This window comes from Rhopalosiphum maidis, chromosome 4, assembly GCF_003676215.2.
Source record: "Rhopalosiphum maidis isolate BTI-1 chromosome 4, ASM367621v3, whole genome shotgun sequence".
Taxonomy (NCBI): Eukaryota; Metazoa; Arthropoda; class Insecta; order Hemiptera; family Aphididae; genus Rhopalosiphum; species Rhopalosiphum maidis.
The window spans coordinates 51,030,873-51,056,837 of NC_040880.1; the positions used below are offsets into that span (position 1 = coordinate 51,030,873).

The 25,965-nt window shown below is 26.4% G+C and overlaps 4 protein-coding genes across 8 annotated transcripts; 1 reads left to right on the forward strand and 3 right to left on the reverse strand.

Moving 5' to 3' along the window:
• Positions 1–846: 846 nt before the first annotated feature.
• LOC113558852 lies at positions 847–9,144 on the forward strand. 2 transcript variants are annotated; one of them, XM_026964421.1, is made up of 8 exons: positions 847–1,819; positions 4,271–6,404; positions 6,489–6,612; positions 6,688–6,773; positions 6,834–7,085; positions 8,073–8,295; positions 8,354–8,565; positions 8,652–9,144. In XM_026964421.1, the coding sequence occupies exons 2-8, from the start codon at positions 4,292–4,294 to the stop codon at positions 9,056–9,058; spliced, it is 3,417 nt and encodes a 1,138-aa protein (XP_026820222.1). In that variant the 5' UTR covers positions 847–1,819; positions 4,271–4,291; the 3' UTR covers positions 9,059–9,144. The 2 variants fall into 2 exon arrangements, with proteins under 2 accessions (XP_026820222.1, XP_026820223.1); XM_026964422.1 differs by lacking the exon at positions 847–1,819 and adding an exon at positions 3,372–3,426.
• Positions 9,145–10,872: 1,728 nt separating this feature from the next.
• LOC113556182 (alpha-tubulin N-acetyltransferase 1-like) lies at positions 10,873–13,010 on the reverse strand. The gene is made up of 8 exons (XM_026960985.1): positions 12,916–13,010; positions 12,488–12,634; positions 12,136–12,304; positions 11,877–12,021; positions 11,494–11,527; positions 11,358–11,430; positions 11,226–11,287; positions 10,873–11,158 (listed from the first exon to the last, which is right to left on the reverse strand). Exons 1-8 carry the CDS (start codon positions 13,008–13,010, stop codon positions 11,038–11,040), a joined length of 846 nt encoding a protein of 281 aa, XP_026816786.1. The 3' UTR covers positions 10,873–11,037.
• A 1,445-nt stretch (positions 13,011–14,455) lies between these two features.
• LOC113556836 lies at positions 14,456–19,998 on the reverse strand. 2 transcript variants are annotated; one of them, XM_026962010.1, is made up of 6 exons: positions 19,925–19,998; positions 19,700–19,849; positions 19,039–19,105; positions 18,524–18,579; positions 18,335–18,451; positions 14,456–14,537 (listed from the first exon to the last, which is right to left on the reverse strand). In XM_026962010.1, coding segments are annotated over exons 2-6 (327 nt in total). In that variant the 5' UTR covers positions 19,786–19,849; positions 19,925–19,998; the 3' UTR covers positions 14,456–14,536. The 2 variants fall into 2 exon arrangements, with proteins under 2 accessions (XP_026817811.1, XP_026817810.1); XM_026962009.1 differs by lacking the exon at positions 14,456–14,537 and having other exon boundaries at positions 18,253–18,451.
• A 2,280-nt stretch (positions 19,999–22,278) lies between these two features.
• On the reverse strand, positions 22,279–25,720 carry LOC113556835 (alpha-tubulin N-acetyltransferase 1-like). Of its 3 annotated transcripts, none has more exons than XM_026962007.1 (9): positions 25,449–25,720; positions 25,260–25,376; positions 23,469–23,615; positions 23,188–23,356; positions 22,948–23,092; positions 22,843–22,879; positions 22,707–22,779; positions 22,574–22,635; positions 22,383–22,503 (listed from the first exon to the last, which is right to left on the reverse strand). In XM_026962007.1, the coding sequence occupies exons 2-9, from the start codon at positions 25,352–25,354 to the stop codon at positions 22,383–22,385; spliced, it is 849 nt and encodes a 282-aa protein (XP_026817808.1). In that variant the 5' UTR covers positions 25,355–25,376; positions 25,449–25,720. The 3 variants fall into 3 exon arrangements, with proteins under 3 accessions (XP_026817807.1, XP_026817808.1, XP_026817809.1); XM_026962008.1 differs by having other exon boundaries at positions 25,435–25,720; XM_026962006.1 differs by having other exon boundaries at positions 22,279–22,503; positions 25,260–25,718.
• Positions 25,721–25,965: the final 245 nt, after the last annotated feature.

Sequence of the window (25,965 nt, forward strand, 5' to 3'; positions counted from 1 at the left end):
AAGTCAATATTCATTACGACAAGCAGTAGCGTAACTGGGAAAAAATCTAGGGGGACAATATAATATATTTATTATTATCAAAAGCCTAACACCCCTCCCCCGGTTAAAATATATACCTTTAATCCCTCAAAAAATTTTCAGGGGGTTAGTTCCCCCCCTTGTCCCCCCCTCACACTTACGCCACTTATGACAAGATCGTTAAATGGAAGAACTGAAACAATGTATATATGCAAAATATGATTTATGAAGACGTTAGATACAATTTCAAAATTTTTATTTTATATGTCGTAGGTAACTCGTATATTTATTTTTAATGTATTCATACAGCTATAATTTTTAAATTTTCTTTGTATTTTCAAGTTTCAACTAGGTATCATGGATTAAATTAAATATTGACTATTGGTAACTATATAATGATCGAAGAATTCAATGTCTTAGTTTTAAAGATTTTAGAGCTATTAAACTGCAGCTGGGTGCGCCAAAAATATTCGAAGACGGTTGTGGCACCAAGCGATAGAAATGTTAGGACAACAACAGGTGTAACAACCCGGGCACCTGTCGCACTACCGTCACGTCATGCTGCTGAGTGCTGCTACGAATGAAATAAACACAAGAACAAAGACTTGAAAGATTGCTAAAACAGACAGTTCGTCGAATACCGTACGTTTAGCATTGCATTAGAAAAACAGCTCTGGAAACCGTTTAGATGTCTGTCCTTCTTCTATATCCTCTCGTCTGGGAACACTGCTGCAGTGGCGAGCGGTCCAGCCACAGCTAAACTGCTAAACGAACATTCAATCATTAATCGTGACAAATATTTTATATTATATTCTTTACATTACAGGCGGTTAACCCCACTCGCCACTAGAGTCCGAGTTCGTATTTATTTATCTGATTTCTTATGTTTTGTATTATAGAAACGGTACACTGCCACATTGGCATCAGTCAATCAGTGCGTCACGACGGTAGCGTTGCAATTTGTCTTTCTATACCGCGTCGGACGTCCAGCTGACTGCCGAGTAATCCACTCCATAATTATGGGCGCAGACGAGCAACCGCCCGACGACAGACGCCAACCGAATTCGATTCTATTTCGGCTTGTATAGCGTGGCAATGCGGCTTTCGGTGGATCGGTTCGAATCCCGTGGTTTCGCTATTTGCATTCTCGCATCGTACAATGTTATCAAGCTTATAATGTGATTACTATAAAACGCGCGAGATAAATATAATTACCTAATCTATGATATAAATAGACCTTTTTATCGAAATTCGAACACATCATTATTCATTAGTCTGTACATGACAAAATAAACTTTAAACAAAAGTAAATTTTGTCATGGCATGAGTCTATTGACTATAGTCAAAATCGCGGTCCACGGATTACTATCACCTACACCATGACAATGCCTTTTTTATTTTGATAATTTTATTATTCCTGTTAATTAATAATTTCTTAATCGTGGTGAAATAAGATGAACTTTTGAAAAATTACAATACGAGCTTAACAACGAAAATAATAACAACTTAGAATCATTGTATTGCAACAGGATTTTAATTCGTGACGAGCGATGAACTTCGACGCACGTTGATTGCAAGATTTCTGTGATCTGTATTTTGTTGCAGTTGTGCAGTACCCATCCACTCTAGCGACTATAAATATGGCGCAGTAAAATTAATTTCAATTATAATTCATTAGATGAATTAAATAAACAATTTTTCCTGACCGTTTATTTGTATTGTGGACGATGAAGATCTGTTTTACTTAGTCTGTGAATTGTGCATTTGTGCCTTGGAACACTGATAGTTCTTCCTGTGTCTGGTAAGTACTTATATTGTTTTACTTATTTTACAACAAAATGTAATATTCTGAGCAGCCGATCTTCGATATTTATTAGAGCATTTTTTTTTTTTTAATTCTTAAAAAGACGTTTAATCACCCTGCTGTTGTAATTACAGTACTATGTCCACATTCAAAAAGTTTTTAATTTATTATTTACAATTTAAACTCGTACAGAAAAACTGTAATTCCCTTAAGTACCTACTTATTTAAAGCATTTTTATTAATTGATATGTTATACTATATACAATTGTAGACATTGTCAAAATTGAAACAATACCTATTTGTATAACATTTTATTTAAATAATATGTATTACAATTAACTACCTAAACTCTAAAGCATTAATGTTTTTGTTAGCAACTTTATAGACATTGTTCACATTTTGATTAGTGGCTTGCCTGGCAACTCGTTCCCCTGGTATTCTCTGACTTGTCTGTATTAAAAAGTAAAAGTATACAAAACCTATTCAGCATTGAAAATGTACAAAACATAATATTATATGAAATTGAACATTTTCCAAGTAATTATAATTCCGTTCTTAAACTTTGCATTTAGAGAAGCCAATGGAAAAATAAGAACTTAAATTAAAGTTGACTATTGATACATTACCAAATGTTATACCAAATATTAAATAACTTTTACAATTGTTTACCACAATGTTGGTTACCTTGGCCATACCTGAATATATTTTTTCAACACTGAAGCAGTTGAAAATCTTAAATAAAAATTAATCATCTCAGAAAAATAACTTCATTGGCTTAACATTAACAATAAATAACTACTTAGTAAGGTTAAAGTAATCAAACAATTTTTCAAAAGGGCACAGAAGAATTTACTATCAGATAATTAGAAAAAAAAATAAAGTTATACAAATAATAAACATTATTAATATAATTTAATATATCATATTATTGGTAATTAAACAACATCTACCACTTAAAAATATTTACATATAATAATATTTTGTACTGAATATTAAGTAGTACATTATAATATATTACTACAGTAATTAATAATGAAAAAAATGTATTAAATTACCTAATTTTTATTCATAATATTCTATTACAGTGTTTTCTCCCCATTAGTGAATGCAGAATATGACATTGACTTAGACTATTAAATTATAGAGTATAATTATATTTTTTATATTTTAATTGTGCAGCTAGATAATTATACTATTTGTCTATTTATACTATAAATATTAAGTATTAATTGGAGTGTAATTTAACTGACTACTTCATAATATAAACTTTATACAATAAAAAATAATAAAATAATTCTAATTATCATTACTCATTACTCATAAACTTATCAATGTTATGCTGATAAGTGATATCAGTTAATAATTAATGTAATTTATAATGATTACTAATCAATTCAAAATTACAATAGATCATTGATTGACTTATAAAGAAAAACATTGAAATTTATCTTTTTAATTTAGAAAAAATAATAAGTGAAATTAATAGATTCAGTTCAGTTATTTTATTTATAATACCTACTTATTTTTCATTAAAATACAGTTTAAAATTGTTTTTAAGAACAACTATAATAAATATTCAAACTTCTTTAATTCTATTAAATATGGTAATACATGACTTGAATTATTTTTAGTAACTAACTGGTTCTAATATAGAAATATTAAGTAGTTAGGCATACAACATTTTTTTAGAGGGCTATAGATTACTGAGGCTAAATTAGCATAAAAAAATGTTCAATAATACATTCTTTGAATGGATTTAGTTTTAAAAATTATTTAAATTAATTCTAGCTAAATTGTTTTTTATTATTATAATTGATATCTGTTATATAAACCATACTTTACTTTGATGTTTAAATCATATTATTTTTAAATGTTTTATTATCTATAGATTTAATTTGGTATATTTTATATTAAGCTATCATTATAAACTTTAAATATTTTATAATTTTACAATAAATTCATATATATATATATTATGTATCAATTAGACTTATTTAATAAATTCTTAGAAATAAAAAATATAAGAATACCTAATATCTTGTTTAAATGTTTTTTATTATGATTATATTATCAAAAATATATTTAAGTTAATATATAAATAAAAAATTAAATAAATAAATATTAATAAAATATGACGGCTATATTTAAATCATACTTAAATCAAGTATAAAATATTTTTAAAATTACCTTTAATAACAATTGTTTTAACAGTCTAATACATGTTAGATCATGATTTTTTTTTGATTTTTACTTTAATATAGTTTTATTTAACTCTTATAAATAATTTATTTTCATTGTTTATTATATTAAATGTACCTATATTAGCTGAATATTATAGTACAGACAATAATCTGATAACTTAATATGATAATTCAATAAAATTAAAAACCAAAATTCAATTTCTTTGAAATAATTAAACATATTAATTTGTGGATTTCTTTATTCCAGGTAATATTATAATAATTTACAATGGCTAAAACAATTGATGATCTTGAGGTATTGATTAAATTGCCTCCACTATTGTTAAAAGCGTTCTCTATCAATATTAACCAAGCCAAATGTATGAAATGTAATCTTTCATGTGCATCAGTAGATGATGATATTCTTTTCCATTTGTCAGTATGTAATGGGATCCTTATTGATGAAAATATCCAACCAGTATTTAAATTCCATTGTTTGAAGTGTTATTTTATAACTGATAGTATTGATCAATGGAAATGTCATTTATTCAAACTCGGTCATATTTCCATTAATTTTGATTCAGATATAAAAAAGTATTATTCACACGATTGTAATTCATGTAAAACTCATTTTTACGGATCTAAAATTAGTATACTACAACATCAATGCAGACCTAAATTTATTTCATTATTGTCAGAAGTAATGGCCTATGTGTATGCAGAGAACACTGTTAAGGATAAACAGACCATGCTCCATTATTGTACAGATTGCTTTTGTTACACTTATGACTTAACAATAACTGATATTCACATTAAAAAGCATAGTGAAGCTGCCTATAAATATGTTTGCAATTCGTGTATGATAACATTTTATGGTTCTAAGAAAGAAGAGTTTTTAAACCATAAACATTCATTTGAACATATAGTTCTATGGTTTTTAAATGGAGCTCGAACTGTACCAAAACTGTCAAATACTGCGATTCAAAAATTGCCTTACTACATAACAAAATATTTTATAATTAGTTCACTATTAGAACAATTTTGTTGTATTGTCTGCAATAAAAAAAACATATTGACATATGAATGTATTTATGATCATTTTCATAAATGTATTTCATCCAAAGAAATTTCTTGTATTAACAGCTGCATTCCATTGCTCGCAGCAAACTGTAATGCATGTGGTTATTTATGTTCCGCGGAAGATGAAAATGTATACGAATGTTGGTTAGACCATGTAATAAGTTTTGATCATTTGAGTAAAACAGTGGTTGGAAAAAAAAACAAACAAAAATTGTTTTCATATTACTGTTATGTAAGTGATACTGTATTTTATGGAACTGATTCTTTTATTAAGGACTTAATATTTAAAACAAACGATGATGTTGGACGTCTATTATTTATATCAGATTTAATGGCTAAAGTGTATAAACGTGTCACTAATGCACATTTCAGCTGTAATATTTTATTTTGTTGTGGAATTTGTCAAAATTATACAGACAAACAGTTATTTGGTTGTGTACATCAAAATAATGATTTAACACAATCACTTTATTGTTCTGCTTGTTTAGTAAAATTTAATGTCCATTCTGACTACAATGAACATCTTGTTACTAGTGAGCATATTATTTTGAAATATTTTAAATCTAATCAATTAGGCGAGCTTAAAATTCTTGATCGTTCCATGGAAACAATGAAGATTTATTTAACTAATTTAACAAATAGTGACGATGACGATTGTAATGATGATGGGGATAATGATAAAAATGGTAGCTCTGATGATGTCCATGACAATGACAACTACAATAATGACTCTGATAATGACAACTCTCATGAAACCAAAGATGAGGATAATAATGAAATGATTACTTCCGTACAAAACTTAAAAACATATGATCTAGAAGAAAACATTATTTCAAATTTAATAGCAAAACTATCTGTACAACCAAACAAATCCGCTTTTAATAATTACTTAAGAATGAACTTTGAATTAATAAACCAAATGCCACAAGCAACTAATGTTTTTGTTGAATCAGTGTCATTTATCTGTGACATTTGTAATTTGGTTATTGGTAATCGTGATGATTGGATTAAACACGACGGAGAGTTTCATATAAAAGATAATGATTTTTCAATTTTATACTGTGATATTTGTCGTGTTTACAATGTGAATACTTCTTCTATTAATATTGACCATCATTTAGTGACTAACGAACATATAATAATGAAAGAATTTCATGAATACCTGAAAAAAAATTTGATAAAGCCTTCAATAAATAATATCAATAATTGTAATAATAACTCAAATCACATCGATAAAGACAATGGTTCTAATGTAGAAATTGAAAAAATCCAAAATCCAAAAGTACATAAAATAAACAAAACCATTCATATAGAATTTAAGGGTGAATATTATATTATACTCTACGAGTATTATATAACACTTAAAACATTAAAATTAAACAATTTTAATATTTTTGATTTTCTAGATGTCAATACTGATTTAAAAAAAAATAATTATTGTTTACTAAATAAAATAATTCAAGAAAAATATGGCAAATTCAAACAGATCAAGAATGTAGACAATTCATTTATAATTCTTTTCAAAAATATGTAGGTTTACTATTTAATTTGTCTATTATAACCTTATTATTATTATATTTTTTTTAAATTTTAATTATCATCTAGAAACCAGGTTAAATGTTTAGTTGAGGATAAAAAAAAATTAATAGAACAGTATGGCTTTTCAATACATGTAATAGGAGAACATAAAGGTATAAATTTATATTTATTTAAAAACAAAAATTTTAATATTTTATGTTTTATCTTTGTAGAAAAAGTATTATCACTGAAGACAATAGATTTATTTGAAGATTGGGGATTGTTATGTGATATAATTTTCAGTGATTTAGAAGTTATGAATAGGACATTAACCAGTTCAAAAATACAATCATGTGTTCAAAAATTGTGTGACTCAATATATAGCCTTCAAATTGGAGCAGATTCAAATAAGGTTCACATTTTTGGTTCTCGAGTTTATGGACTAGCTACAAATGCAACTGATATAGATTTATACTTGGAAACAGGTGTTTTAATTTACAACTATTATTAGATATTAGAAATATTAGATTACATTTAAAAATAATTTGGAGTGTAAGACATTTGTTTTGTATTTGTTAGATAGTGGCAAAGAATTGAAATTAATATTAAGAAATAAAATATAATTGAAGAAGTCTTTCTACTTTAGAGACTTGTAATGTTTCTAGTATCTTTGAATTATGGATATATTTAATTTGAATTCAATGATAAACTATTAAATATGAAAAATAATTTTTAAGTAGATTTTGTGTATTAGCTTCTTTTTCTGAAAATTCATTATCTAATATTTACCTAAAACATTGCATAGTATGTTATAATATTAGGTATATAATGTATTTGGTTTATTGTTAGTAACTAATTAGTGAAGATCAATATAAATGACATACTTTAAAACGGTATGGCGATGTAAAAATAACTGAAAATTAGTCTATTAGTAATTTTTTACTTAAAATTTTTTAAATCTGTAGATACGCCATTAGTATTGCCCAGCATTGCATTGTGCTAAATATTTGGAAAATTGCATTATGTTTAGAATACAATAATATATGTAAATTCAAAAACTTTCAAATCCTTTATGATTAATAATTTTTAATTCCGACAAATTATACATTTTACAGCAAAATAAATTGAAAATTGTCATAATTTTTTGTAATTATAAAGTTATGGTCATGTATTTTCAATACTTTTTAATTTAAAATCAAAAATGTTATCAAAATACATTTTTGAAAAAAACTTATAAAACTTACAAAAATTGCAAATGTCTTTTAAAATTGTATCTAGAAAAACTATTATAAATATTTATAAGAATTTCAAGTCTACATTTATTGATTTATTGATTCATTAATATTTTATTTTAATCTTGTGTTGGATGTTGCATGTTTTGTTCTTTAAAATCTGAACTTTCTGATGATCTGAAAAATGTATGATGAGTACTGTTGAAAATTATTAATAATAATACTAATCTTAATTTACAGATGACACATTTGACGGGGAAATATCAAATGATTTTGACATTCAAGTGGAATTGGTTAAAACATTTACTGAACGCTGTCTATTGAAACCAAAAGTCTTTCAGAACGTTGAAGAAATCTGCAATGCTCGTGTACCCATTGTTAAATTTTATCACATACCATCAAAACTCAATTGCGATGTATCTTTTAAAAGCGGTCTGAGTGTGTACAACACAAAACTAATCAAGTATGTGACATCACAGTTATATATTTAATGAGAAATTTTTTATTCAACTTTGTCGCAGATTGTATTTGTCGCTTAGCACTACTGTGAAGTGGCTGGTCTGTGTCATTGTGAAGCATTGGGCTCTCCAAAACGGTTTGAAAGACAGACATTTGTTCACTAGCTATGCCTTGATATGGCTGGTATTATTTTACTTGATGACTGAAAAAGTTGTTCCGTCGGTGATGGAACTCAGGCAAAAAGCTTCTAAAGACGATCATAAAGTTATTGAAGGTACCTACATACTGTTATATCCATTCCATTAAAATGATACCCAAATATTTTATTTTATTTTTTTTTTTTTTTTTTTTTTTAATTAGGGTGGGACTGTACGTTTGGAAAATGGTCTGGCAATATCAGTGACGATAAACGTGCTAAACTGTTATTGGGTTTTTTCCAATTCTACGCCAATAAGAGAAGACTAAAGGATAATGTATTGTCTACTTGCACTGGTCGATGTATGAAAAAGCATAAATTTTATGAACATTTTACCCAATTATCTGGAATAAGTAAAATACAGAGAACCAAGTTTAAAACCTTTCAATCCAAAGTTGATTCGAGTTTTGAAAAATGTTACGGACTTGTTCTACAAGATCCATTTGAACTGTCATTCAACTTAACTAAAAACATATATAAACAAGTGTTGACAGACTTTTGTGAATTGTGTAATCAAAGTTCGACCCTTTTAATTAATATGAAGGGTTACAATATGTTTTTTAATGCCTAATATTGTTTAAAATTGTATTTTTATTATGCTCAAAACATTTTCTAGACTTTCTCAAGTCACTTATGCATTGTATAATGATGTGAACATTTAAAATACGAAACATCTAATAAAATAATAATTATATAAATCTTTTAAAATCGCATTAATGCTTTTATTGTTTTATAATATGCTTTAAAATGTCATGACATTTTCAACAAGCAGTTATTTTTAATAGATAACTTGCATGTCTTGCTGTATACATGCAGCATTAAAAGCAATAGCATCAAATTTCTGATTTTTTAAAAATATCGATTCTTTGTTAAACACTATCTTATAGTTATAACAGTTGCAATTTTTTGATCATGGACTTTTTGATACTTACTTGTACACTACAAGTCAATATATATATTTTTACATTCAAAGCAAAAACCTTGTAACTTAAGCCATGGTAAATTAAGTTTATTTTGGTGTAAATACAAGTACTTACTATAAGTTAGAAAAAATTACTATTATAATACTATACAATTGATATCATAAATAGTAAAAAAAAAAAAATTACAAAATATAAGAAAGTAGTAATAATATTATTAATAGCTAATAGAAGAGTTGAAGTTGATGCATTTTAAATTTAAAAAAAACTAATAATATAATATATTTTGACGAGTATTGTTGTTAATTGTTTATAATTTATTTTATGTCAATAAAGTAGTTGATAACATTTACATTAAATTTTCAAACTCTAGAATCTAATAATAATACAAACAATTATTTCATTTTTTTAACTTTCAATCATTATTGTTATAACATATTAATGTAAATATTGTTATGCAATTGCATTATAGAGCTAATTATTATTTTTATATTTTATATGTAAAAACTAATAATCGTTACAACTTGTTATTACGTTCACCTTAATAAAAACTATATATAAAAAAAGCACATAAAATCCAATTTTTTACTATTATGGCCCATTGTAAAACAACATTTAGAGATTTTATATTGTAATTACACAACTAAAATATTTCTTCCTGAAATTAAATTAAGTGTGATATTAAAATGCAAACAAATTTAAGGCGCAAGACATAAAATCTGTTTTGTCAAAAGGTTATTTATGTCGACTGTCTTTGATAATCAATTGAATTTCACTTATATAGACCTGAACTGGTTCTCTACAGCAGCCTATAGTGATTAACTAAACATCACATCACATATTACACCTTCAAAAAGTTTTCACTTGCAAATATTTTATAATAATTTACAATGGTTTATTTTTTTTATTATATCATTAGTATAACTATAATTATTATTCATTAAATTTATCATTACTATTCTATAGTCTTCTTCTGGAGCCAAATATTATTTCAATTATTACAACTTGTTATGAGCTCATGAAATGCTTATAAAGCGACTAAATAAAAAAATATATTTCATTTCTTGAAGCAAATATGACACATGAAATACTACAATTAATACCCTTCATCTGATGACTGTCCTCTAACTTAAGGAAGTAACTGTTATCAACTCAGAATTTTGATTTACATAACAGAAAATATTAGAGTTTTCACTTTTCATACAAAATTTGGAATAAAACCTAATACATAATGTCAATTAAGACAAAAAAATAAATTATAAAAAATGTAATTACCAAAAATAAAAATATAATTATTTAGAATGCTGTTTGAAGTTTTAAAAATATTATACAACAGCTCAATGACATCACAAAAATAAGATAATTAAACAATACAATCAGTCTTGTTAAAATGTAAAACTCAAAATAGTTAGTAGTACCATAGTTAGCAGTGAATAGACTATTACATAAAAAAAAAATGCTCACAAAAAATACTAAGGAATATTATTTAAGTACAGCATATAATATAAAAGTATATTTTGAAAGTTGCATTTGGGTTAAGCTGTTAAGCAAAAATATCTATACAATTATACTTCTGCATGTGCATGTGGATTGGAATAGTACAATTGTTTGGATACATTGTTAGTTTTGGTTACCACAAAGAGTTGTGATGAAACTTAAGGTCTCGTTTCACAGAGTTTCCATCCTGGTCAGTTTTAAATGCACCTTTATTTTCAGGATGTGGATTGACTTCCTTGAATTGATTATCAACACTAAATTAATCAAAAAAAAGTTCATTTAAAAAACTATGAATTCAAAATAATAAATTTAAATACTAACAAGTCAGTGTCATGGTTGTACTTGAACTTCACAAATGCTGCATCGCCGTCACCTTGTACTATCTATAAATAATAATAATTTTTAATTTTCATAAATAGTAATAGTGTATATAAATTGTTGATCAACACTTACCTCGCCCATTGTATCATGATGCTTATGGGCACCATGCCGTCCAAACATTGGCTGCCGTTTATATGCAACGGCTCTAAAAACAAAATAATAATTTAAAATAATGATTTTTTTAATATTCATTAGAATAAAAATTTACCTATGTCCACTATTATCATGATTCTTATCGTCAGCTAGAAATTAACACAACCCATTAACAATACATTAAGTATAGTAAACATAAAATAAATGTATAATCTGAATTTAAGTTTTTATACATATATTTTAGAGAAGATACATGCAAGGTGCAATTTCTGGATAAAGTTAAAAAAGGTATATTTTGCCCAGTGAATATGCCATAGCCTAACAAAAATCAGTTCTAACAACTTAAAATACACATGAGTTTTAATCTGCGTAAAAATGGTATATTTTATGGTTGAGAAAATACTTTATTGTAATTTAGTATTTTAGTGAGTATCAACTCAAAAGCTTTTTAAAATATTTAAGTCCAGACTATACATTAAAATATTATAAAACACTTACACGCATCATCAAAAAATTCCTCATATATTACAAAATTATTTCCTTGATTTACCAATTTAGATAATTGAAAATGCTTCCACATAAATTGCAATAATTTTTTAGTTGGCTTGTCAATAGCTAAATGTTTGGCATCTAAATTTATATCCTAAAAAAATTTAAATAAATTTGAGTTAGGATAACGATTTAATTTTGTCAAATTTATATTATTTTAAGATTGAAATATTCAAAATTACTTAGAAAGTATAGTTAAGTTTATTACCTGTAACATGCATTCGATCAAACGTTTTCCATAACCTTTACGCTGTTTTGACTCATGTATGTAGAAATCTAATAAACAGTAAACCATCGCTTCTGATCGCGAGCCAGCTTTGTTATACAGGTATAATTTTTTCCATCCCATCTTCAAAATCCCAACAACACTGAAATGTCTATACATACAAAAAATATGAACAATGAATAAATATGGATAAAATATAATTATTTTAATAGGTCTGATTTTTTTTAAGATACATTAATGCAATTCATTCCATTAAAAATTTTACACAAAGTTAGCACAATTAGAAACCAATAAATAAAATATAAGAATATAACATATTATAAGTAAATCCTACTCTGGTTTATCGTGTTCTGTCATCAAGTAGAGAATATGATCAGAATTGGCCAGTTTATCGGCGCTGGTGACAGGCAACTTCAATTCTTGAGCAACAGCCGAAGCTTTACCCATCTCATCGATGATCAATTTCATTTTGTCTTTCAAGCTATACACAAAAATTAATAATAAGTATAAATATTTAATAACAGCAATATCAATAACAACTATTACTTAAGTTAAAAAAAATTTCAAAAATTCGGCGAGAAATTTCTTATTCACTGTACCCCAACGCGCTCATATACTTAACTTGCATAAGAACTAACATCGATTACACAAGCTGACATGAAATTAAATTTCAAATACACTCAAGTTGGTGTATTACACTATGATTACCCTCGCCCACGCCCCTGTCGTTAACTTAATAAATAATAATATGTTAGCATTTACTCGTCATTTTGCTCGTGTCCGAAAGCGGTTAGCGTGTTGTCTATCTTCATCACTTCTTCGGTGGCCACATTCTTTATACTAAACTTGAACTCCATGACTCGTATCGGGTAAACCTACAAATATTTTAGTATTCAGCGAAGAGACGATACCGGACAGGTATTAAGATTATTGTCGGCTGTACACTACACACGTAATACAAAAACTGATTATTAGTGCTTTCGTTCAAGGCGTGTAAAAATGATTGTCGTGTAGGCGTGAATCAGATTAGGAGTATTAGGACATAGAAGGGTGCCCGTGAACCTTGGAAAGGAAGTACAGCAGCTGCTGCACGGACGCAGCAAGCGGTCGGGCAGGCTGTCGAACCGGCTGATAATAAATAAAATCGACCGTGAACTCGATTCATAGTTTTAGGTAGGTACCAGTGTAAAGGCAGTCGGGGTAGGAAAAGAATGTAAAAATGTATTGTCAAATTGATAAGGCGACTTTTGCCGCCGAAAATTTTGTATGATTTTCAATGATAACACGCTGGTGCGCAACGACAGAATATGTTATGCAACCGGGTGTCGACGCGTCGTCAACACCATGATGAAAGTATTGCAATCCCATCCATATTTGACTCGAACGGTGGTATTAACTATTACTTATTAGTATTCCGCAGTAATCATTATTCATTCAACGGTGTTCTACTGCTCATGAACTCTTCAAAAGATAGTACACAGTCAGATTTTGGGTTACATCTTACATAGGCTTCAGAATTGGGTCAGCAGGTCGCGGATAATCTCGAATAAAAATAAATTATGTGTCACACAAGCAAAAACAGTTATCCACATAACTTACATAGGTACGTTCTGCACAACTCATTTTTGAAAAGTAATTCTCAATCGGCACCTCAAACATACACAATTCACCCGGTGGCGTGCTCAGCTTTTTTGAAAGTGGGGATATTCATTTTTGATTAGCATAGATCCTAATTTTTTTGTCATATAGATAATAAATCATTACAAAAAAAATCCAAAAGGGGGATATGACACCCTGATCCCCCCCGTGAGCATGCCACTGAATTCACCAGTTCAACCATATGTACCTACGACAAATCGATGGTAGTGTCACTACTTATATACCACATAGTATAGACTAGGTATAGACTGTAGACCACGATTTTCTTAACCTAACGACAAAACTATTACAAGAATGATTTCATACTCGTTACTACGTTAAACTTAAACAAAATAACAGTACGTTTTTAAACAATTAAAACTAGCATTATGATATGACAATACGTAGTGCTGAGTTATCGTAGAGAATATGGATATGGATAATGGATCCCATAATTTCTCTTAATGACCATCGTATGTGATTTTCAACGGCGCGTAATTGACTCAACTCGAAGTTTCCTAACTTGTCGGTTTGCATACAATTGATATACATTTTTGGACGATCCTAAAAAATCTAATAATACCTAAATTGCTATACATTTAAAAAAAAGATAGGTACCTTATTATATACCTACAAATTAAAGTCACTGTGTTCCGTTATTAATCATTAATGTAATATCGTCATTAAGATAATTGATAAGAAATTTGCACTTTACAGGATCAGCAACCACCTTCACATCGTACAATCTATAAATAAATAAAAATAACACTATATAGGTAGGTATATAATTGTTTTACCATATTCGTGTTTAAATTGATGAATTAACAAAATTTGCCGCCTATAGTACGTACTGCGATAGGTACACTGGTATGTAGTTATTTACTAAGTCGGCACCATCCACAATTCATGAAATGTTCATTTTTATAGGCTTGTCGTAAAAATACACATAAAAAAAAAGTTGTGTAAACGACATATAAATATTTTTTTTTATAAAGTATAAAATAATTGTTAGATATTGTTCACATTTATATTAAAAAAAAAATGAACAACTTAATTGGCCAATTATAATTAAATTATCAAATCTATGTGTACAAGTAACATTAATACATACTTAGTATCCCAGTTGATAAAAAATAAAATGTAAAGGTGGGTTAAAAATTCAGATTACATAACGCAGACACTTTAAGGTTAGTGTCTTTGTATTACACTATTACCTATTATACTGGCAAACAGTGGCAACACTATTAATACACTATTATATAAATATAAAATTATAAATATAAATTTTATTATAATTTATGAAGCATATATTATAAATAAGTAAGTCATAACAATGATAAATGTCAAATAACATTAAAGATGTTATTAAGTTTGATGAGATTTATTATAAATCGTTTATACATTATTTGGTACCCAGGTATCTAAATTAGGAACGTTCCACTTTCCAGATAAAAGAGACGATTTCAGATATTACCTTGAATATAATAATATTACACTTGTAGCTTTTAATTTATTTAAATGTATCTAACCTTATCTCCTAAACCACTCATTCTTTGTTTGTCAAGATGATTCCTTCTCAACTCACTTCCAAATCAAAACAAAAATGCCCCAAGGTAATGAATGACGATATATTACATTATTACTAGATCTTTCAGTCGAAATTGCCAACTACAAAAAAATGTTGATAAACACCTTTATTGACAACACATTACACAGCATTCCTTTCATCACATTGGCACAATAGCACCCAAAATCTCAGAAAAATCGCACAATGATATTCAAAATTAATGCCGAGGAGTCCTATCACATCCCTTTCACCATAAGAAATGGTAACCCATCCAGGGGTGTTCCCATAGGGAATACTACCTACATATACGCCGTATACTCTCAAGATTTTTTTTTCAATATTATTGACACGCTTTTTACCGGCTTAACTCCTATAGACCAAAAGAAAAATATTCTTATTGTATTAAATGTTTATATTTGATGATATAGTAAACTATATAGTAAACTCTAAAAGAAATAAATGGGAACACCACTGAACCCATCTACAGTTTATCTCTAAGATGTCAAAATCCTAACTATATAAGATATAACTCAAATCAAATATTTAGGTCCAACTTTATAGACAAGCATCTTATTTAGCAAATTAGGGTCCGCATTTAAAAACCAAAATAAATGTGTTAAATACTAGAATTCATCTAATAAGCTCAATTCTAAGATTGAAACTTTCAACAAATGAACAAAAAATTATTAATATACAATAATCAATGCTAAAATAAATTTAGGCTTATAAAATTCAAATATGTACTTGCTAAGTTACCAAGTACGATTAGTACGAACCATCAAAGCCTTTTAATCAATCTCCCTTCCACAAATGGAACGTCTTAAATTTTTCATTACACTTAAAAATCGGGTTTCTAAAACCCTACTATAAAAAATTAACCACACAAATTCACTATATAAAAAAAAAATTGTCTCTATCATAAATAGTATAAATACATTCCCTAAAATCTACCATATCGATTATAAATACACTAGTGTTTACCTTTTACTTAAAAATAAGAATATTATCTATGTTTTCTCGATAATAATATTTTAATTATTAAGCAAATTTTGAATAAGTACTACCTATGTAATAAATTATAATAATTATATATAACCCATAAAAACTACTAAAAAACATAAGTAATATTCATGACAAATAAATTCATTCTAATATTAATACAATTTATTAATAAATTTATTATTATGTATATTATATTTATTATATATGTATAATTTACGATCAACATTTTCTTACACATACAAAATATAAATATTTATATAAACGATTTACGGTACATTATAGTTTATTCACTGTTGTAAATTGTAAATTGTTATTATTATAATATTATAAACTTGAAAGTTGAGTGTAAGTAATTGCAACCATTAAGGCATTAACCAACTATTAGATATAATAATTATTATTAAAATATAAGATGTAAAGATAATTCATAGGACATTAATGATTGTAGTAAGTATATTTTCTTTATATTCATCGTTGTATTTTCCTTACGTATCTGTCCTAAATTTTATAAACTAAAGTGGTGTATTTAGATGTTCTTAAAAGGGAGGGAAGGTCGAGTTGTTGACTACCATCATTGTTATCCAATATCTCAAAAATGTTGAGGGTTAATATTATCAGTAAATACACATATATTTATAAAATTGTTTTCTTTAAACGAAAAACAGTGACAAATGAAAATATGAAAAATAACTCGTATTTTATTGTTTTAATTTAATTTTTATCTGTATTACTATATTCAGTTGTATTATTAGAATTATTTAAAACTTCGAACGAAAATGTATATATATATATATATTACAATATTTGTTATAAATATCTTAGAAGTTATAACATACCTACATGGCTGCATACCCTCGCCCGATAATGTGTTTTAAATTGTTGATGCATTATAAAATAGAATAAGTACTAAACAGATCGATGAATATTCAAATATTGTATGTTTATCATTTTTACTAGAAATTCACGAACTATTGCCTTAAAATAGCAACCAAACGCTAATTTAATATTATTATAAGCATGGTTATAGATAAATAGACAATAATGATGATTGAAAGTACCTATTACTTTACGATACAAAACGTTTTCAATTATATAGTAGTAAATAGTATATAAACTACTGGCATTGATCTTAATATTTTCAAATGCTTAATATAACAATATTCAGTACCTATTATAAAGAAGTGAAGCATTTTTGATTATTTTACTAGACCTAAATAAAAAAAAAAAGACAAAGAGGTTGGGATCTATCATCTATGCCCCATATCACCCAATCCTTCCCCGCCACTGATAAACTGCAATACATACTTACAATCAACTTCAATTATTAGTAAAACTTTTAGATATCTTCTTCATCTTAGATAATAAATTATGAAGTGCCAATAATAAACTAACTATATAATTTTTACAAAAAATAATGTGAACTTTTAAAAATGTAAACAGACAATTTTATAATATCTAAGTAGGTATTTGTTTTACTATCCATAAAATGGAAAGAGTTTAATTATACAAACAATATAATCTATATTATTAGTATAATATAATTACCAAAATTATAAAATATAAATACTTGAATTATTAAACCTTCATACTAAAGTGTAATTAAAATATTATATGCATTATTAAGTTGAATGTTAAAAATATTTTTCTAGATGATTCAACAGTGCAAATCCAATAAAAAAAAAAATACTTATAATATAATAAGATGAGATTTCATAAAAATGAATCAAAACTTAAAATTCAACATTGTGAATTATAACTTAACCATATTATAACAATAATAGAAATGAAAGTAATAGTTATTCAGTTCAATTAATAATAAAATACTCTCAAAAATAACTATTATCTATATTTAAAATTAATTTTTAATATTTAGGTGATCATATTATTTTTAAAACATATTATATGGATTATGGATTAAGTCAGAGTCAAATTATTAAATATAAGTTGTTGCTTATTTCTATATCTATTTATTACCATAGAGTGCTGTGATGGAATTTGAGATCCCGCTTCACAGAATTCCCATATTTATCAGTTTGAAGTACACCAACAACTTCAGGATGTGGGATCAATTCTTTAAACCGGCTATCAACACTAAATATGAGTTTAGAAAAATTACAATTAAAACCAATCTTAATAACTGAAAATTATAATAATTATACTTACAAATCGTTGTCGTGATTGTACTTAAATTTCATAGTATCAGTACCGTTTTGGACTATCTACAAATAATAAATAATTTTTTATAATTATCATTCAAAAAATTTGTTTTCAAATATTACCTATATAAGTATAATAATTGTACACAAGTAATACTCAGTTACACAAAAATGTATTTTAAATATTTAATGATTATAACTTGTCATGGGCTAATTATGGGCTATCATATCATATTTAAGGAATTATTGACTCACCGTCAATGTATTAAATGTTTACTGTTTATTTATGCATTTTTGAATCCAACATTAGTACATATATAATATTTCATTAGCGTAACCAGGATTTTTTTCGAGGGGGGGAATCAATTTTTGTAAAATACAATTTGACTTTTGAAGCAATTTTCATAAGCCATTAAAAAAATTAATTTTTAAATTTTCTTAATATTTTATGAGGGCTGCAGCCCCCTCAGCCCCCCTGGTTACGCCACTGCAATATTTTTTATAAATTATTAAATAACTCACTTCGCCCATAGTATCATGACGTTTATGAGCTTCATGCCGACCAAATTTTAGTTTATACGCTGATGTGCTGAAAAATTTCAAAATGATGTTTTAATTAAAAACCATAAATATTTTTGATTTCGCACTTCAAAAATATTTTCAACAAATTCATTATTTATTTAATTTCACAGCTTAACCAAGTGGGCGTCATTAAAAAAAAAGGTGATAATTTTTAAACTGACAAAAATAAAAATTTTGCAATATCTAATTGTATTAAAACTATCTATACATGTAGTTTCCACTGATAGGAAATCAAAATAAAAATCGGAAAACGTCGGGAATATCTAATAAAGGACGCTGCAAAACAAAACGACAATAAAAACGTTCATAAGCAGTTAAAGGGGGATTGTCAATTGGTGGTGCAAGACTAACAGAAAATATTGTAATAGTTCAAAAAAAAATATGCTTTTTAAATTATTATTTTTATTTTTTCGAAAATCGCATTGATTCATGATCAATCAAAACGAATTGACCGATTCTTTTACTCAAAATTATAATTATTAATTTATTGTCAAGCAGGATATTCTTGTGAATTGAATACTTGAAATTTCAACTAAAAATTATTATTTAGAACGCATTAATGTGTAATGCGTTATTATAATAACCCATATGAGTAACTCACTCGGCGACTTCCACGCGTTCCTCTGTGGTTGGCGACGCGTCATTGACGGTCTTCTGTACCTCATCATAATGGTTGTTGAACTCCATTATTATACGATATAATTATCAATACGATCTCCCAAGTACCGTTCGAGTATTTTACTACTCTTGTCTGTAATCGAAGAATTTAATAGATGGAGTAGGTACCTACTTAATAATAATAATAATTATAATAAATGTTTATTACCTATACAAGTCTGCTAGTAGAACTGGTAATGCTAGGAAAGGTGAGGTAGGTCTGCAACTGGTGCGCGTTCAATCTTCAGCGTTAGTATGTAAAATGGTTCCGAGGGGTGGTAGTACTGGTGGTAGTATGTTGGCGTAAACATGACCTTGGATGAGTCCTAACGTTTTTCCCGTATACAGTGTTCCTGCGAGCACGTACACTATAAAATGCTAGCAGGGTGTTACAAAGACGGAAAAGAAAAAGCACACGATAGAGGCCAAATAATTTTTGGATTTTCTGAGAAAATGTTTATTACCTAAAATCCAAAAATTGCTTGAACTTTTATTTCATTAATTTTTATGCACTAAAAAGTATCAATATATGCCATACAAGATGCAGTCAAAAACATAAAAATATGAAAGAAAATTTATATGACAATTGTTTACAATATTAATAGAAATATTAATATTGGTACTTATATTTAAAAATATTGTAAAAAAGGTATAAATTTAAAAATTAATATGTTTTTTTTATAATTCTAATTTTTCTTCGGTGGAGCTATGGTATTTTCTATCAACATATTTTTAAATGCAGATGAAAACGATCGTTTGACGTCAACTCAAGTGGTTGGAGCATATTTAAAGCAACTATATATAGTTAAATAGTAATAGCTTAAATTTTTTCTTTTATTTCATCAATTATTGAAATGCTTTTATGTAATGTAATATTTTAAGTTTCTATATAGGTAATTTCTTTATTACTATCACTAAAAATTGCATAATGTGTATTAAATGTTAATTTATTGATAAGAGGGTAATGATTCTTTAAATTATATCTAGAACGTTTTAAATTGTTCTATTTGATACAATTTTATTTTATACTTTTTTTTAAAATTTTACTTTAATTCAATGTAATACATTTTGAATTTCGTAAAAATATGCAATAAATATTAAATATGTAGGTAAATAAAAAAAAAAATAAAAATTTAGCCAGTAACTGCAAACTATTATGATTCATAAAGATTACGGACAAAAAAAACCAAAAATATGCAATTGCATAGAAATCCACACTACTTATTAGTTATAATTATTTTCTTATAGGTAGGTAGGTAGGTAGGTATTAATATATTAAAGTATTAAAAGTTAATAAATATATTTGGTGTACTTATTTAATAGTTGTGTGACTATAGTTATTTATATATCTTAACGCTGTTTTAATTATAATATAGTCATATAGAATAGTTATAATACCTAAAAACATTTTCTTTAACTTAATTTTTATGATTTTAAAATACCATATGATCTACAAAAGTACACAAATTATAAATATACCAAAAGATGCTTAAAATACCCACCTAATTATGTCAATGGCTTAATGTACCACGATTAAAATGTGCATATTGTATAAAATAATATTATTTTTATTTATCTAGCTACTCATAAATCATAATTGTGTAGAATAACTACCAAATACATAATGATACCATTCAAGTTAATCCGTTTTAGTATTACTAATTAAATATAAATATAAGTATTATGATTTAGTATTTCAAGTAATAACATGTCATGAATATAATATTTAGGTATATTTAAATTCTTATAAGATGTATATAGAAACAAATTGAAGAAAACTATTTTTGTTTATTTCCAAGAAAAAAATAATAATAGATATTGGCTATAGGCTATTATCAAGTTTTGAAGACTATATATATTATAAAAAATTTTTAACACTTACTCTTCCTTCCTTAAAATATAAAACGTAACTTTATAAATTTCATCAAGCAATGTTCTAATTTACAAAAAATAGTAATTTTAATAATTATATTATAATTTATAAAACAGATATAGGCAATTAAATTGCTTTAATTTCAATAAAATTAATATGTTTTATTTGATACTATAATACTATAAATACCATGATTTCCATTACAAATATATTTGTAATGGCAATCATGGTATTTTGTTTTTATAACCCAATATTTTAAATAAATAATTTTATTGTCAATTATTATTCAGTTTCTTGTTTACAACATTAAGATGTGTATTAATGAACCCCATAGGCCATACTTTAAATTAAAGTACCTACCTACATGTGGCCTATGGGTAGGTACATAGATTTCTCCAGAAACAATCTACATCACATTATATTAACATCATACAAACCAATTTATACAGTCCAATTTTATTCTCAAAAATATATTATATGTTACAAAAGAACAAAGGCACAATACAGATTAAGATTAAAATAAGACTTGTTAAAAATGAATTAGAATGTAAAACATAAGTTGAACAACTATATTTTGTAGAAAATTTAAATTTAAAATAATAAATAATTAATCTACAAATTATTTGTAATTTTAAATGTTTTCAGTACAATTAAGTTCATAATCATATAATTTTAAATGTATGTTTGAATGTGAAATAAGTGCATTAGGGACATGACACAAAGTACAATTATTTGGGTATGTTGTCAATTTAAGTTACCACAAAGAGTTGTGATGAAATTTAAGATCTCGTTTTACTGAGTATCCATCCTTGTCAGTTTTAAATGCACCTTTACTTTCAGGATATGGATTTACTTCCTTGAATTGATTATCAACACTAAATTAATAAAAAAAAAGTTCATTTAAAAAACTATAAATTCAAAATAATAATTAATTTAAATACTAACAAGTCAGTGTCATGATTGTACTTAAACTTCACAAATGCAGCATCGCCGTCACCTTGTACTATCTATAAATAATAATAATTTTTAATTTTCATAAACAGTAATAGTGTATATAAATTGTTGATTCAACACTTACCTCACCCATTGAATCATGATGTTTATGAGCTCCATGCCGCCCAAACATTGGTTGACTCTTATATGCTTCAGCTCTAAGAAAATAATACATTGGTATTTTAAATTATTTAAGTTAATTATTTAAATTATATTTATACCTATTTCCAGTATGGTCATGGTTATTTTTTTCTTCTGCTATAAATTAAAATGTTTCTAAATATTAAAAAAAAAAATTAAAACTATAAAATATTAAAATTTCTTACATTCGGTATGAAAAAACTCTTCGTATATTACAAAATTGTTTCCTTGGTTTACCATTTTAGATAATTGAAAATGCTTCCACATAAACTGCGTTAATTTGTTTGTTGGCTTGTCAATAGCTAAATGTTTTGCCTTTAAACCAACATCCTAAAAATGTTGAATTGTAATTTTTTAATAGCCAATAAAAAATTTCAAATTTGTGTAAGAATTTAAAATAATAATTATAAAAAAATATGTTTTACCTGTAGCATGCATTCCATCAAACGTATGCCATAACCTTTACGTTGTCTGCGTTCATGTATGTAAAAATCTAACAAACAGTAGACCCTGGCTTCTGATCGGGAAGCTAGTTTGTCGTAAAGAAATAATTTTTTCCATCCCATCTTCAAAAATCCAACAACAGCAAAATGCCTAATTAACAAAATATAAATTATATATTATACAGTAATTATTGCTAGAAGCCATAAATTATTTAATCAAAAACAAAAATAATGTATTATGTATATCCAGGGGTATATCCTACTTTGGTGTATTGTGTTCAGTCATCATATAAATAACATGATCAGAATTGATAAGTCTATTGGCACTGGTGATTGGCAATTTTAACTCTTGTGATACAGCTGATGCTTTACCCATTTCATCAATGATCAATTTCATTATGTTTTTTAAACTGTAAAAATAAGAACATACATAATATGAACAAATATAAAACAACAATAATAACAATGTCTAAATATTAGATGTGATTTAGATATATTTTTATGATTCTAATCGGAATATCAAAAATAATATGTTAAAACCTCTACTAAAGATGGAAAAAACATATATTTTAAATATTACAGTACATATCCTAAATAAAAATTTCAAATGGTTTTTATATTCAGAGCAATGAATGTATTGATTTTATGATGATTTTTTTTTTATCTGTCATATTTAACCTACGGTGGTTTTTTATTAAAAATTGGATCTAGTTGACAATTTAGTGGGTCATAAATTAGCCAATCGTAGATACTTGACATTTTTACAAAGTATTTATATCAATCTTTATATGTAGTATAATTTTCAAAACATTTTGAGTTATTTATAGACAGCTGAAATTTTCGATTTAATTTTTTCAGCTTTTTTTTTTAATAATTATCAATAAAAATTAATAAAAGATTAGATTAGAATGATTAGGCTTCTAATAAGTTTTTATTAAGAAAAATAAAAATTAAAAGTTGAGCAAAATTCACTAAAACTCTGTGTTTGACTATAAAATTTTAACAAAATTCCGTCAAAATCGCCAAAGTTGGTAAAATATTTTGTAGTTGAAAATATATTAAACTTAATATTCATATCTAAGATTTGGAAATGTAATACAAGTTACTTTTTAAGAATTTCTTAACCTTTATTAAAAAAAAATTTCTATCGGAGTCAAAATCATTTTTTATAAACGTTTTGAAGTTCACATTTTTACAACAGTGCATTTCGCCCATAAAAAACTATTTCTCCTTAAAACATTATTATTTTTATGCAAGTTCAAAAACGAATAAACTTAGATATTTGAAATATAAACCAAATGTTTATTTTTCATTTTATATACTTCATTATACATAATTTATAATTTTCAAAATAGTTTGACTCTTTTTAAATTATTTATAAACGATTGAAATTTAAAATTTTTTTTTAAATTTTATTCGAAATTTTCTGTTAAAAATTTTATACTAGATCCTATACATAATTTATTGTTCTTTTACCTGTATAATAGTATTAAAAATGCGGACAAATTTTTTTATATGTAGGTATTTGAAATTAATAAAAATTTGCAAACTATATTTAATATTTTCTAGCTGAAAATTAATAAAAATAATATCTTTTATATCCAAGATTTGAAAATGCAATATAAGAGTTATAGGACGTACAAGATTTTTTTATAAGAAATTTATACTTATAAAAAACTTTAAAAATATTTACACAATTATTTTTATGCATAAAAATTCAAATTTTTATTGCATGTTTAAAAAATAATATTTATATTAATAATTTTGTAATTCAAAAACATTATTCTGTAGACTTAAAAACTTTTATGTGTAAAAGAATTTTACTATATGCAAGCATTTTCAAAATATATTAATTAGTCTTAAGATATTATAAATTAAATCAACTAAATATTACTAAAAGTAAAATAAACTACTTTAATAAATATATGAAAAAATATTACGAAATGTACTTAGTAGTTAGGCTAACAGAATAATTTTTTCGTATACAACGATGTACGATGCACCCATCATTTAATTCAAATTTCACTTCAACTACTTTTTATGTAGATACTCACTCATCGTTTTCTTCGTGTCCTTCAACCGTTAGCTTGTTGTTAATCTTCAGAACCTCGTTGGTGGCCACGTTTCCAATATTAAAATTAAATTCCATCTTCGTCTCGTTAATTATGAGCCTAACGGATAAAGACGTGAATACAATAAATAAAAAAAAACGGAGTAATTGTTTATAACTCAAAGAAGGATACACAATATTCTTCTCAGCGATCGTCGTCTTTGATTATTCGATATCTAGGAATGTTGATGTTTTCGAGAGAGTAAAATTCACAATGAGCTGAAAACTGTAAAGTGAAAATCCGAAACGATAAATGTATTTTTCAATGGCGGACATTGGCCGTTGTGGGGCCCGAGCGGACAGGCTGTTGACGGGACCGACAAGAAAATATCAGGTAATCTCCACTCCGAATTGAGTTCCGAAGACCAGACAATCAATAAGTACCAACTACACACATACGCCACACAACACTTCCGAACACTTTGGGCGTTTTCGTAAAGATGATATTGGAATATTGGATAAAATATGGTAACATTTTTTCCATGGAAATGGGGTTCCGTTTTCCGCGTACCCGTGTCTCGGACGGCTGCAAGCTGAAACCCTGCAGGTGTAGAGATGCAGGGTACAGATGTGTGTATAAAACATATTAATAATAATAATAATAAGACTGTTTTGAGTTGTACAAGACTTATTGAAAATATATTATTATT

Excerpts from the sequence above, each read along its gene's own strand:
- LOC113558852 (XM_026964421.1), top strand. The coding sequence starts at position 4,292 with ATGGCTAAAACAATTGATGATCTTGAGGTATTGATTAAATTGCCTCCA. Across the intron at positions 6,774-6,833 it reads TGTAATAGGAGAACATAAAG|AAAAAGTATTATCACTGAAG; the intron begins GTATAAATTTAT and ends TTATCTTTGTAG. Across the intron at positions 8,296-8,353 it reads TACAACACAAAACTAATCAA|ATTGTATTTGTCGCTTAGCA; the intron begins GTATGTGACATC and ends ACTTTGTCGCAG.
- LOC113556182 (XM_026960985.1), bottom strand. The coding sequence starts at position 13,010 with ATGGAGTTCAAGTTTAGTATAAAGAATGTGGCCACCGAAGAAGTGATG. Across the intron at positions 11,528-11,876 it reads GGAATTTTTTGATGATGCGT|CTGACGATAAGAATCATGAT; the intron begins GTAAGTGTTTTA and ends GTTAATTTCTAG. Across the intron at positions 11,431-11,493 it reads CATGATAATAGTGGACATAG|AGCCGTTGCATATAAACGGC; the intron begins GTAAATTTTTAT and ends TTTTGTTTTTAG.
- LOC113556836 (XM_026962009.1), bottom strand. The coding sequence starts at position 19,785 with ATGGAGTTCAACAACCATTATGATGAGGTACAGAAGACCGTCAATGAC. Across the intron at positions 19,106-19,699 it reads GAACGCGTGGAAGTCGCCGA|CACATCAGCGTATAAACTAA; the intron begins GTGAGTTACTCA and ends GAAATTTTTCAG. Across the intron at positions 18,452-18,523 it reads TACAATCACGACAACGATTT|TGTTGATAGCCGGTTTAAAG; the intron begins GTAAGTATAATT and ends ACTCATATTTAG.
- LOC113556835 (XM_026962006.1), bottom strand. The coding sequence starts at position 25,354 with ATGGAATTTAATTTTAATATTGGAAACGTGGCCACCAACGAGGTTCTG. Across the intron at positions 22,880-22,947 it reads AGAGTTTTTTCATACCGAAT|CAGAAGAAAAAAATAACCAT; the intron begins GTAAGAAATTTT and ends TTTAATTTATAG. Across the intron at positions 22,780-22,842 it reads CATGACCATACTGGAAATAG|AGCTGAAGCATATAAGAGTC; the intron begins GTATAAATATAA and ends TTATTTTCTTAG.